This window comes from Chanos chanos, chromosome 1 (genome assembly GCF_902362185.1).
Source record: "Chanos chanos chromosome 1, fChaCha1.1, whole genome shotgun sequence".
Taxonomy (NCBI): domain Eukaryota; kingdom Metazoa; phylum Chordata; class Actinopteri; order Gonorynchiformes; family Chanidae; genus Chanos; species Chanos chanos.
Genome location: NC_044495.1, coordinates 23,353,036 through 23,365,962, shown reverse-complemented (window position 1 = coordinate 23,365,962; position 12,927 = coordinate 23,353,036). Strand labels below are relative to the sequence as shown.

Genomic DNA, 12,927 nt, shown 5'->3' with positions numbered 1-12,927 from the left:
GTATCCCAGGCATCCAGAGGATGGTAGAGAGTTCCTGGCTGCCCGCAAAGCCACCATCTTTCCCCAGATCAAAAGCTTAAAAGGGATTGATGATAACTTCCCATGAGAACAGGGGATGACCACATCATTCACATTCATATGCTGGAGTGCAAGAACAGCTGTATGTGCCACAGATGTTCTGCATGCTTCTATGCCTTTGAGCTTCAGTTCCTATAATAAGGTAAAACATCCCAGGTTTCACCTTAAACCATTTATTCTGACCTCCCTGAATTTTTGTAAAACACTGCAAAGTTACAGCCAACTGAGCACACTTGAGGACCAAATCAACCAAAATATAAAGTAGATCAAAAGTGTGGTGTGCTGCCAATACTACCGTGTTTGATGTAAAGCCATTTCACCTCATTTGCTGATGTTATCTTAACTGCATGTGAGTAGCAGGTAGTTTAGAGGAGTCTCCAAACACTGAATCAGAGGTAGCCAAACTGCAGCTATTGGATAAAATTTTAAAATTTAAACGAAAATGTATAAAGACAAGAGGTTTTAATGAATCACTGATGTTTTATTAGATAATATATATTAAAGGGAAATAATAGTACATTGCATAAAAGCTTTTGTAGTTTTATGTTGTTTTGGGATACTTATGTAGCCTATGCCATACGCCAAAAGGCTCATTTGATAAGAAAAGAAAAGGCTTAACCATAGTAAATTCACAAAACGGCACATAAACTTGAATGAGAAAGTTGTTTGCAATTTGAGGAGGAGGTAACGGATGTGAACCAAACTTAGAACCAGAGGAATAGAGATATTTGGGAAGTTTGGACAAAATATACTGCTCAACATATAGATGTAGGCAATTTTTTCTCAGGAATGGGCTAGAACAGCACACATAGATGTACACCACACTCTGCAACAGAATTATCACTCCTGAACTGAGATGTGCTTACATGTCTTTTCCCACAACGTCAGAAGGCTGGTACAGAACAGTGTATGGCATAAGTTTGACTAAGCAAGTTTAATAATTTAAAGATGCAATATGTATATATTTGTACATTATACATATATATGATTTCCCCTGAGTATTGCTAGCTATGTACAAGAGAGGACAACAGCTGATTAGGGGTGATCATATTTTGGCCCGCAAAGACTTGTGGGGCCTGTTGGCAAAACCAGGTTGGCCACCGCCTCTCAGAGAATAAAGGTTTTCTTTGGGAGTACTACTAAGAATCATGCAACATTATTCAAATATAAAATGCAAAATAATAAAACACATATAATACACATGAAGTAAAGATATTCCAGTGGTGTACTCAAGAGACTAATTTACTGTGTTCATATGAGTCTAAATTTACATAACTCTGCAGTACGGTATGATAAGGTTCACAAGCAGCCTCTGCTATTGCGTTTTATGACCCTTTGCCCTTTAGTGTACACACTGGCTATCATAACAGAGGAGATAAAATAAGGCTGAACACACATGTTACAAATACAACCCAAGGTCATTATAAATGCAGGTGGAAGAAGAGATGGAAAATACATATGGCCCTCATGGACTTGAGTTTATGAGAACTCATAGTATAGTAAATGTAACTATGCAGTTTATGTGTCTGTTCACTTTAACGTTAGGGTTAAAATTAGGGTCATGGAAGTGGATAAGTGAGTCTCTTTTATTCATTGTAGTACCAGCCATTTGATTCTAACTGACTTACAAAATTTGACTTAATTGGAAAAAAGATATTTTCAGTTAAAACAATTTTTGTATTGAGGGTACCACAGTTGTTCGCTCATTTAATTGAACATAAGGTTATATCGATTCAAACAAATAGTAACGAAATTCATGCTCACATTGAACCGTCGTGCAAACACCGTCTACACACATATTTCGAGATTTCTGGTTAAAATCAGAGGCCACATGTTGACAAATTAGCCCCCTCTAAAGGATACGTTTGTAACTAATAAAGAAAGCGCTGCAGCTGACATCTGCCTCATGTCATGTCAAAACGATGACTGTATGTATACGAGAAGTATACGAATACTCTGGTTATAGACAATATCAGCCAAAACAATTGCAATTCCCCAAGATATTAGATTATTTGATACGGCTGTAAGAGTCACACAAACAGAAGTGTTAAAACAGTTGCCGTTTTAGCTACATCGCATTTTAGAACAAACTTTTAAACCTCTGCACCTATTATGCATCGGTTATCAAACGCTTTTACAGCTTCAGTATAGCTGTTTTCTGATTTGACTCGATCGTTTAACGACTTCATACTCGAGAAAGCTCTCTGCAATGTAAGAGAAGTGTGAAGCAAAAAAAAAAGAAAAAGAAAAAAAGAAACATTTACGTTACTTGTTTCCACGTTAACGATTTTCTATTCACTGGAAAACACAGTTAAGGCCAGGGCTGGCAAACTGAAATTGGCACACTGTCAGTTTCGAAAGGAAAAGTGAGTGACCATCATTTCACTGATTTTAGTCTTATAGAACCTTTGACCGTTTGTATCTCTTCACAAATCATACAAATATGGACGATAGCATAAAAACAAATCTTTCCACTCCCGCCATGTGCGCTCAAATCTCTCTAGCCTTTAATGATAACGTGTATTTTTCAATTGGTCCAAATGGAAAACATGGTATTTATAGACGCTATTTCATTGGCTAGGTCCTTCAGTTTGCTAATAAACGAAACACAAACCCTCCAGACAAGAGATCCTTGAGCGTCTTGTACTATGTTAAAGTAGTGCATGTACGAATTAAGCGTTACAGAAAAAGGTCGTTTATAATTGTCCTTTAAAATCAATATCTATATGTACATTGAACTAAGAAATATATTAGGTGGTAAATATTTCCAATCTTGTCTTAATTTACGGCAGAAACACAGACTTGTTCCAAGTGCGGAGGGATATTCCCACACCTACACGCGTCAAAATATTGGCATTATAGAAGTCGGAGACTCCGCGCCAAAGCTCAGTTAGGGAGCACGCCTAAGTAGTGGAAGAGCTGTTAGTCAATTTATACCAGTCAGGTTAAATTGTACTAGCTGATGTATTGCGCGCGTCTTTATCTGTTTTCCAAGAGGACTATTTCAGTATTACACCAGGATTAAATATCGAGGACTTTATTTCTTTTCACATCTGTTTCACTGGACCGGGACAGCGAGGCGGAGTTGGCGCACTGGATCTAACCTTGTGCATTTTTTAGCCTACTGGCTAGCGGAGCGCTAGCTAATCACTAGTAATTTTCACTACAAACTGGGCAACGAACAAACCAGTTGAGCTTGAAGGCCAAGGATTTGTTTTACGTCTGTTTAAATATGTTGCTGTCCAAGTTTGGGTCTTTCTCTCACATTTGCAACCCCACCAGCATGGACCATTTACCGGTGAAAATACAGCTTCCACCAGGTAACATAGCTTGCTAAGTCGTTTCTGTTGATATTTTGCATTCTTCATCAGATATCACATCACCCGTCTTTGCTGCGTATGCCATTTGTCACTGTAACATATTTATAGATGTTGATATAGCGCTATTCATGATCAGTTATCAGTTACGCCGCGTAGTGTCAGTGTTTTGGTTTTGTCCTCACCGCCTGAGGGTTTTTTAAACCTGGTCACCAGCTGAGTATGCTGCCTATCTGTAGACGTTGAAACATAGCTGCGGGAATTTTATGTGATTACTGTTTAAAATACCACTTATTAGATTTTTTTCAGTTGCATTTAGTTATAGTATCGCACCATTGCAGGTTTCTAGAGAACGCATTTGATGTAACTTGTGTTTACAATTTTTTTTAGTGAAAGTGGAGCCTGAGCCATTTGAAAAGATGTATCAAGTCGGATCTGTGTTGGGAAGCGGAGGATTTGGAACAGTATACGCCGGTAGTCGGATTTCTGACGGTTTACCGGTAAGAAACCATTTGAGACAGTCGTCGGTATGATGTGTAGTTCTTCCAGATTTCTACAGCCTCAATATTGATGTTTTTTAAAGTGTGTTTTCTTTGGCGTTCTAGGTCGCAGTGAAACATGTGGCAAAGGAAAGGGTTACGGAGTGGGGCTCTATTGTAAGTTTATTACTAGAGAATTTAATCACGTTTTATTTTTGTATCAAGACTTGGCTCAAATCTAACAATTTCTGTTTTCCTCACAGAACGGTGTGATGGTACCTTTGGAAATTCTGCTTTTGAAGAAAGTCGGCTCTTCTTTTAGAGGAGTGATAAAGCTGTTGGATTGGTATGAAAGGCCGGACGGTTGGTTAATTATCATGGAGAGACCAGAACTGGTGAAAGATCTCTTCGACTTCATTACTGAGAAAGGCGCGTTGGACGAGCCAACGGCTCGAGGATTTTTCCGTCAAGTTCTGGAGGCTGTTCGTCACTGCTACAACTGCGGTGTAGTGCACAGAGATATCAAAGACGAGAATCTCCTCGTAGACTTACGCAGCGGGGACCTCAAGCTCATTGACTTTGGTTCAGGGGCGATTCTCAAGGACACGGTCTACACCGACTTTGACGGTATGTTGAAATTGCTGCGCATGTGACCCCCTGTGCCCCTCTTAGCGCTTATTCTTTCATGACCCGTGCAGTAACATCATAAACTGAAGTTTGCACTTATTTTCTTGTCTTTTTATTTACAATTGAGGTTAATCTCAGCGTTTGGAGTTTGATTTTTTCAAATATTAATAAAATTATTTGAAGAGGATGCCGTTAATGTTTTCTTGTCGACCTATTTCGCCATTTCGTAGATGTTAACGTCCCGGGAATGTGACGCAGCAGTTTCTTTTGAAGCAGTATAGTAATATTACAATGTAACGTAGTAAATGTATCTCTGTTATTAATACTGAACAACAATTCTGTATCTTTGTTTTCGTTTTAACGTATCTTGTGACGCGATTTTGCACGAAGCTTCTGGTGTTGTCCGGCAAAAGCTATGGGTTGCTTAACGTATATATTAGATTTTGTAATCTTTGAAAGATGATCATTGATTTTTTTAAACTATTATCCTTATATCTGTACGGGAATCGAAGTTTTCACGATTAGCTAAGGTAAATGGATCAGCTGCCACGTAACAGCTGTCTGTTGTGAAACCTGAGCCCTCGGTTCACGTGATGGCTCATATTGCGTATTTCAGTTTCAGTTGGTTTCCAAGATACGCTTCTTCTCTGGGTGTGTTTGAGGTAGCACATTCATTTAAAGAAGGTTCCGGCATCGGCCCAGCATATTGTCACTTTACTGTTTATTGTCAGTGATTCACATGCCGATCGAGTCAGTCTGAAGGCTCGCATCACTGAGTTTGAAATGGGAATAGGGATAATGTGTTTGGTTTTTAGCAAGATTACCTGCGTTGTATATTATGCAGTTGTACTGTCTTGTATGACTATTTTTCACTCTAGTTTTATATTTTTTTTTTAACCTATGATTAACACAGGCACAAGAGTGTACAGTCCACCAGAGTGGATCCGCTTCCATAGATACCACGGGCGCTCGGCAACAGTGTGGTCGCTTGGAGTGCTGTTGTATGACATGGTCTGTGGAGACATCCCTTTTGAGCAGGATGAGGAGATCCTTCGTGGACGACTCTACTTCAGAAGGAGAATCTCTGCGGGTGTGTATCAGTATTTGAAGAGGTGTACTCTCTTAACACTATTGTTTGGATATGTTATGTGTATGTTGAAACATCTGAAATCTTTTCAATCCTCATTGTTTTTTTCCCTTATTCAGAGTGTCAGCAGTTGATCAAGTGGTGCCTGTCCTTAAGGCCTTCTGATAGGCCCACACTGGAACAGATCTTTGAGCATCCATGGATGCGCCCAGCAGAGGTCTCCAAGGCAGAGGAGGGAGACATTCGGCTCAGAGCCATCAGTACAGACACGTCAAGCATGAGCTCCAGCAAGGAGAGCCTTTGAAAAAGGGCATTTCGAAGGGTGGGGATGTTTGAACTCTTGGTCTGCAGTCCTACCATGGCTAGGCATGCAGATTTTTTTTTTTTTTATGGAATTATAATTTATTACTGTTTGCTCTTCCTTTGTATCTTTTTATTATTTTCTTTTTATAATTCATAAATCGTTTCCTAACAGGGAACATTTGCTGTTTGGGCGGACTTTACCAGCACTATTTATTTTTTATTTTTATTTTGAATTTGTTACAAGGCTGGTTTATGCATTTGTCAAGCCTCCTATTCAGATGTGGCTGCTCTCATAGAGCTTGGACAATTTTTATTTAAATGTTTTAATTTTGATTTGGAGTGCCTTTTTGAAAGCTGCTGTTTTGGGGCTTTCATCATTGCTTTGTGTTTCTATTTAATTTCCCCTCAAGCCTGTTTGTAAGTTGCACATCAGTGTTTTGTGCAAATTACTTGCCTGTTTGGGGTCCTATGATGGGGAAGGGGGTTAACCAACAGAATACTTGAAACGCACTCACTCCCACTGAGTCTGTCTCTTTCTCTCTCTCTCTCTCTCTCTCTCTCTCTCTCTCTCTCTCTCTCTCTCTCTCTCTCTCTCTGTCCCGCTCTCTGCGCTGCTCATTCACACTTTGGCCTGCACAGGTGTCCAGAAAAAAGGTTACTTTAATTTCTGAATGTGTATTATTATTCATTGTAACTACCACACTTGCCTAGGGTGTGACCCCTCCTCCCTGGCATTTTTGTTCCTCCCCATCTCACTGCTGACACTACAATACCCGAGTCCTGTGCTGTTGGGGCTTGGGTGTGAAAATGCACAATCAATGCAATATTCATGGACTTAGTTATTTTTTTAAATACAAATCTTGTACAGTGTGTTTAATGTGTACATTTTCCCTGCTTTTAATTTATTTGTAACATGTAGACATTCCACACTCTGTGGCTATTTATTTTTATTTATTGTCCACGCTTCAGAATCCCAAATTTGCATATCTTTACATGGCCTTTTGTTTGCATTCCTGTCATAATATTTTTTTTACATTTTGAGAAATTAAGAGATGGTGGATGCACTGAAGCTGTTGTCGATGTAAAAAGGAATAAAACAAGGTTTACTTAAATTGGAAGAGCATGAATGTGACTTTACTCTCCATGGGGCCTTGGTTGCCTTGAACGACTCTATTCAGAATTACTTAAGTGTTGTTTTGAATGGGTTTGTGTAATCTGCATACATTTAACTAGATTGATGCATTCTACGTATAAAGATGGGATAGGGCTATTCCTGTTAGTGGCTATGCAGCCTTGTGTTAGACATTCTCTCCTCTTTAGGTAAGCTGTATGACACTTGATGGAGATCCTATTTTTATACAAACATTTCAATTAAACGTTTTATTTGTACCTTACAACATTTGTGTGTTTCTTTGCGCTGATCAAGGTGCACACTGGTGCTTTCTTCTAATTAATGATTAGGAATTCTTTTTAGCCTTCACCATCAGGTTAGTTTGATAACAGATGCAGCACCTTTACAAGAGTTTTCACATAAGTTTTATAACTGCATATATATTTTTACTGTTTGTAACATTATTATCTATGGGGTTCTATAATTGTTCTACTTGAAACTACAGCTGGACTTCAAAGTTTAAAAAAAAAATAGTGTGGATTAAAATATCGATGTCTTCAGATCAGGGAAACAAGCAGAACTAACTGTATAAACTTTCTTAAAAAGATGCTCCCCTATTTGCTGCCACAACATGAGTAATTCTGTTGTTACTAGTCTGTATTGTCAACAGCTTTTAGTAGCTTTAATATGGGTTATGGTTTTCTAAGAACCAAGCAATGAGCTTTGATGTGGTTGTGCTGCCCCCTCTGGTGTAATTCTATACAAAACTCGTTTTGGGATCGTTTTCATGTCGCTAGTTCTTGCATCACACCTCGCTGACCATTCCATTTTGAACTACCTCTAGAAAACATATCAAAACTGTACTTCAGCACAAAGCAAACTATTGTCACAGTTGAACACAGTTGCCGAACTGTTTTTTTTTTTTGCTCTGTTTAATATTGATTCATTTGGTTCTGGATCAACATCTCCTTCAAGACTATGCATACATCACGCAAAAGATTGCCCTCAGATGTTCCTATAAGAATTGGTTTAAATGAATCAACCAGTAATTGAAATGTATTAAGAATATTTGCCTCAGTCAAGAAGGAGCTGTTCTGTTCATCAGAAATATTTTACAAAACAACAGCCCTGAAGGATTTGACTTGTAAATCTATACACTGGAGGAGACAGAACCAGCAACATATTTAGCTGTAATAATATGTTTTTGTTGGTTAACGTAAGCCTTAGTTACACATTTGAATTGAAGTGCCCTGAATTGCACTGAAGGAGTGCACCTAGAAACCTTGTGAGACATGCTGATTAAATAAGTTAATGCAAACACTTCACTCAGTTTCATTTAAACAAGCATCCAAATCAATCCAAATGCTCTGTTACATACAATTTAAATATGCTGTTACACCTAAACAATTCACATCATAGCTGAGAAACATTTTCAACAGTGCCATTGTTTTCCTGTTTTTCACACCTTCCTATAATAGTTGCAGTACATTCTCTGAGAGTCGGCTACAAGATCTACTCCTCAATGCACCCTGTGTAATAGCTGTTACATTTACACTCTCAGGCTTCTGACATGTAAATGTCCAAGTTAACTCAGATGTGAGACCTTATGTTAAAAGAAATGAACAGTTTCTGTCTCATTGTCAAATATCCATAAGATTCAGTAAGCATATATTGGTCTCTTTATCTTAGTGATTTTAGATTGGACCAGAAAGAAATTTACTTATCAGTAATACCAAAACCACAGGACACATTTTTGGATCTCACAAATTTCAGTCTCTGCTAGAGATATTTGTAATTAGTAGTGGTATTAGTATTAGTATTAGAATTAGTATTAGAATTAGTATTGTTGTTGTGTTGTTGTTGTTGCTGTTGTTGATTTTTATATACAAACCCAGCCATTAAGATTCTAAATGGAAATCATCTCTGCTGGACCAGATCTATGGAGTGGAGCAGACACACCATGACTAAAGGCATTGCCAGTTTAGATTCTCAACATATTGAAGTTCAAACATCACTAGACAGGGTTTGTTGCAGTCAGTTACAATTTTGTTCATTTAGCTGTCAGTATATCCAGAGCTTATTTCATGCTTGGAGTTTGAACCCACAACTCTCCAATTACTAGGTCAGTTCCTTTACTGCTACACCAAGCAGTAGTGACAGTAGGTTGCAAGGTGAGACAGAAAAGGCATTTCCTTCTACCAGGCAGTCTTTGCTATCCTACAGAACCTGGAACTAGGGTGCAATGGAGCTGACAACTTGACAGACAGGGAGGAGGATGCCAGATGGGCTTGTAGGGATCTTGCGTGCACAGATTGGGATGTGGGTGGCACACTCGTGAAGCCAGGACAGACAATACTCCAGGAGTCAAATAAGGATATGGAGAAATGAAGCATAGGGAGAGAGAGTGCAAAACCCACAGTGACTTGATTTGCCACACACTCTCTCTCGCTGCTTTTACAGCTTTGAATCATGAATGGCAGTGCTTGATTTTTTTCAACAAATTGGGTCAGATATTGTTTCAAGTCATTTCTCCAGGTGCCACACCACTGCCTACAGTCTGATCCATCATTTTGTACCCTGTTTTTTATGCCATTAGTATACTACAACCTATTATAAAAGCAGTGGTGATAATGCATGGAACACTTGCTGAAGAAATGCTGATTATGATATTGGGTTTGCTGGGAATCATCTGAATGTTCTGTTTGAATTATCTGCTATTCCATATAACATACTCAGGGGTTTCCCCAGTAAGACAAACCACAGGTTTACTACCTGCTTTGTTTCTGGGAATGAGAATATCATAATTGGAACCTTTGAAGGTGTTCATTGTTCTTGTGCATGTACTGTAAGCAGATGAGGCACAATGTGTGCCCTGTAAACAGAGGGATGGAACAGGTTGTGATTGCAAGAGAGTGACATGCCTGGTCATGGAGACCTGAACAGGAGTTTCATGAGGTTGTAATCTTGGCAGAGTAGGGTCTCTTCTCTGTTGCCATGCAGTACACCAAACATAATAATACACCTGCAGTAAAAGGGGTAAGATAAAGATGAATGAAACCTGTTGCGAAATAACACATTAACTGCACACAGTAAATGCTTGATATCAACTCATCTATTTTGTTAAAACAGAAGAAGAGAAAAAAAGAGTAAAATGAATACATTTTCTGTTTATGGGAGACACAGTTCACAGTTCACAGCTGTACAACCATCATTACTACTCCAATGTTAACACTCTGGTTATTCTCTTTTAGATATTAGCCCTGAAACTAAGCTCTGGATATAATTTAGGTTTGTGAAAAAATGATGTTCATCCATTTAGACTCTTGTTATCTTGTCGAGGAAACCATGTGGTGTTGATACGTTAAGTGTTCTCAGGTTGGAAATGGATATGGGCCTCTCTATACTCTGTAGGTCACTCCATCTATTATTAATATCAAGAGTTACCGTAACATGTATGTACTGTAAGGAGAGGTGTTTACTCTCTACTTGTATTGCTGTAAGTGAAACAGACCACAAGAAATCATTCACACTTGCCTCGCACATATCAGTGATCCATAGTGAAAGGAAATCAAACTACACCGAATATAGTTAGGGGTGCGCAGTTAATTAAGGAAAATGTCAAATCATCTCACAGACTGAAGTGATATTTTAGAGTAAATATTACATGGTGTAATGTAATTCCAGTTGAATCTCATTTCCACTTTCAGAGATGCTTTCAATTTCCCATGGGAAGCCATAGGTTTGAGTCAAAGATGGCCAAACTAAAGGACACTGTCCTCACATGGATTCACCTACATACACAAAGGAAGGAAAAAGCAATGAGTAAACCTTTTCATGTTGAAATAACAAGGTCAAATGCAAACCAATAATCATCTGGAGATAACACATGCTTATGGAGCTTCAGTTAGTAGAAGGAATTTTTTCATGCCTCAAGGCAATGGCAGTTGTGATGTGATGAGCTATTGCACAAGCAGGGCTCTGATTTGTGGCTTAGTTGCAAATGAGAACTGAATGTTTTTGTAAACTTCATGGAAGAGCTGTAATTAACACCTTCCTTCAAAAAAGAATTAATTTTCAGAGAGTTATTATTAACAGCAACTCATTGGTACTACACACGGAAATTTGATATGATGTTACTCCTGCATCTTAGAAACACTGAAACTGTAAGCCTAAGCAATGCATCTCTCACATTATACAAAACATTCCTAAGTGTTTTGTTTTGAGACAAATATACAGTATTTATCCAATAGTGTTGGTCATCCCTGGACAGGTGTAACATGATGAAAAGCTGAAATCACAGGAAGGTATTTATCAAGGTATTGATTGAAGTTCATTTGATCTATTCCATGAAGCTGCATTGCTCTGAAATATATAAGAGAGCAATCCCCACCACAGGTATGTGCAAACTGAGCTGCTTCAAACCAAACTCTGCCATGCCTACAGGAATAGCCTTGGCCACGGTGGAGTGCACTAAAATTTTTCTTGGCAGCTGGTTATTCATTTAGTTCCCCTGTGAGTATTGGTTTCATCCCTTAAATACTAGGAAAGCCCTACACAGCATGAGTTCCAGGGGCACTGGTATCTGAATAAAATGATCACAACCTCTGTATAAGAGCATCATGGCTTATTGGTAAGCAGTGGACAGCCAGCCGTATGAAAATGTTTCACTTATAAGACATGCTAGTGATACATCAGTGCTGGGAAGAGAAGTAAATGTCCTCTGCTGATAAGCGGTGTTCAATCATACATAGAAAACTACAAAATCTCACAAAATTTTAGAAAAAATCAAAATCTTCCACATTCTTTTGATGAACATGATATTATTTCACTGCTTTATAAAACAGTAATGTATATATTGCAGACTGCTAAAATCCTGACTTGATCCCTGAGTTTAGTAAAGATTTTCATTTACCTCAGCAGGTACAGACAATGAGGAAGGACATAAGGAACTAGGGAGAGATGAGATTTAGCTGTCTAAGTGGTAAGACAGACACTATAGAAACTCGGTTTTGAGTTTCATTTAACAAATCTCTCTTGTGCTGTTCTGGTTGTTTTAGCAGGACCATTAGTAGGCAGTGGTTAGTGCAGCCACAGATGGAGATAAATAATTGTAATAGTTAAAAAAAAAAACCCCAAAAAAACCAGACAACGATGTTTGAATTGAGAAAGATAGAAGATTTGACAGGATTAAATGTTGTTGAATGGACTGTTAGAATGAAAGACATACCAAACGCCATAGTGTAATATTAGTGCCACTAGTGAACAAGTTGTCATACACTTTGTAATTAAAGCATTTCATTCTCTAATCTTGTTGAAATTCATCACAGCCTTATGTATGTACAAATGTATCTATAGCCAATATATACAAATCTAATTTATGTATTCTTTAACAGCCAGGATATTCCTCTCTTTACATATTCATTACAATCATTGCTTAAACATGATGCTCAAGTGTAGAGCCAAGGAATGATGGTTCATTTTTAAAATTGTTTTGAAATGTGTTGAGAGGTCCTTATTTCACAAAATGTTAAGCTACTGTAAAATCACATGAAAAAAAAAAATCACATCTTTCCATTTTGTCCAGAAAATCCATGGCATTGTATCTAAGGTGTATCTTACCCACTTGGTCTAGACCTGAGTGCGTTCTCATTTCGTATAGGTGTCCCCAGATTTCTCTGCTTATTGTTACTTCAAGGAGCTCTGTATCCATAAGAGAATCTGTGTGTTTAATCGCCCCTCCCCCTCACTATCATCCCTCTTAAGTCTCTATCCATTTTCTTATCTTTGTCCCTGATGTCTCTTTCAACTGTGAGAACATGCTGTGTTGTCTCTCATTCATTCCTTTGTCATCCCTATTTTCTCAGTGTGAGCATTTTCAGGACGTGCAGTTCTCTCTCTGCATCAGCGCCTGATTATCGGTAATTC

At 38.3% G+C, this 12,927-nt stretch overlaps 1 protein-coding gene across 2 annotated transcripts; it reads left to right on the top strand.

Moving 5' to 3' along the window:
* Positions 1-2,979: 2,979 nt before the first annotated feature.
* Positions 2,980-7,274, top strand: LOC115807564 (serine/threonine-protein kinase pim-3). 2 transcript variants are annotated; one of them, XM_030768623.1, is made up of 6 exons: positions 2,980-3,398; positions 3,792-3,895; positions 4,001-4,051; positions 4,138-4,501; positions 5,415-5,591; positions 5,708-7,274. In XM_030768623.1, the coding sequence occupies exons 1-6, from the start codon at positions 3,311-3,313 to the stop codon at positions 5,890-5,892; spliced, it is 969 nt and encodes a 322-aa protein (XP_030624483.1). In that variant the 5' UTR covers positions 2,980-3,310; the 3' UTR covers positions 5,893-7,274. The 2 variants fall into 2 exon arrangements, with proteins under 2 accessions (XP_030624483.1, XP_030624475.1); XM_030768615.1 differs by having other exon boundaries at positions 3,786-3,895.
* Positions 7,275-12,927: the final 5,653 nt, after the last annotated feature.

What these genes read in the sequence shown, in the direction of transcription:
- LOC115807564 (XM_030768615.1), top strand. Translation starts at nt 3,311, where the DNA reads ATGTTGCTGTCCAAGTTTGGGTCTTTCTCTCACATTTGCAACCCCACC. An exon ending in GAAAATACAGCTTCCACCAG is followed by an intron (nt 3,399 to 3,785) that starts GTAACATAGCTT and finishes AATTTTTTTTAG; the next exon opens with TGAAAGTGGAGCCTGAGCCA. An exon ending in CAGAAGGAGAATCTCTGCGG is followed by an intron (nt 5,592 to 5,707) that starts GTGTGTATCAGT and finishes TCCCTTATTCAG; the next exon opens with AGTGTCAGCAGTTGATCAAG.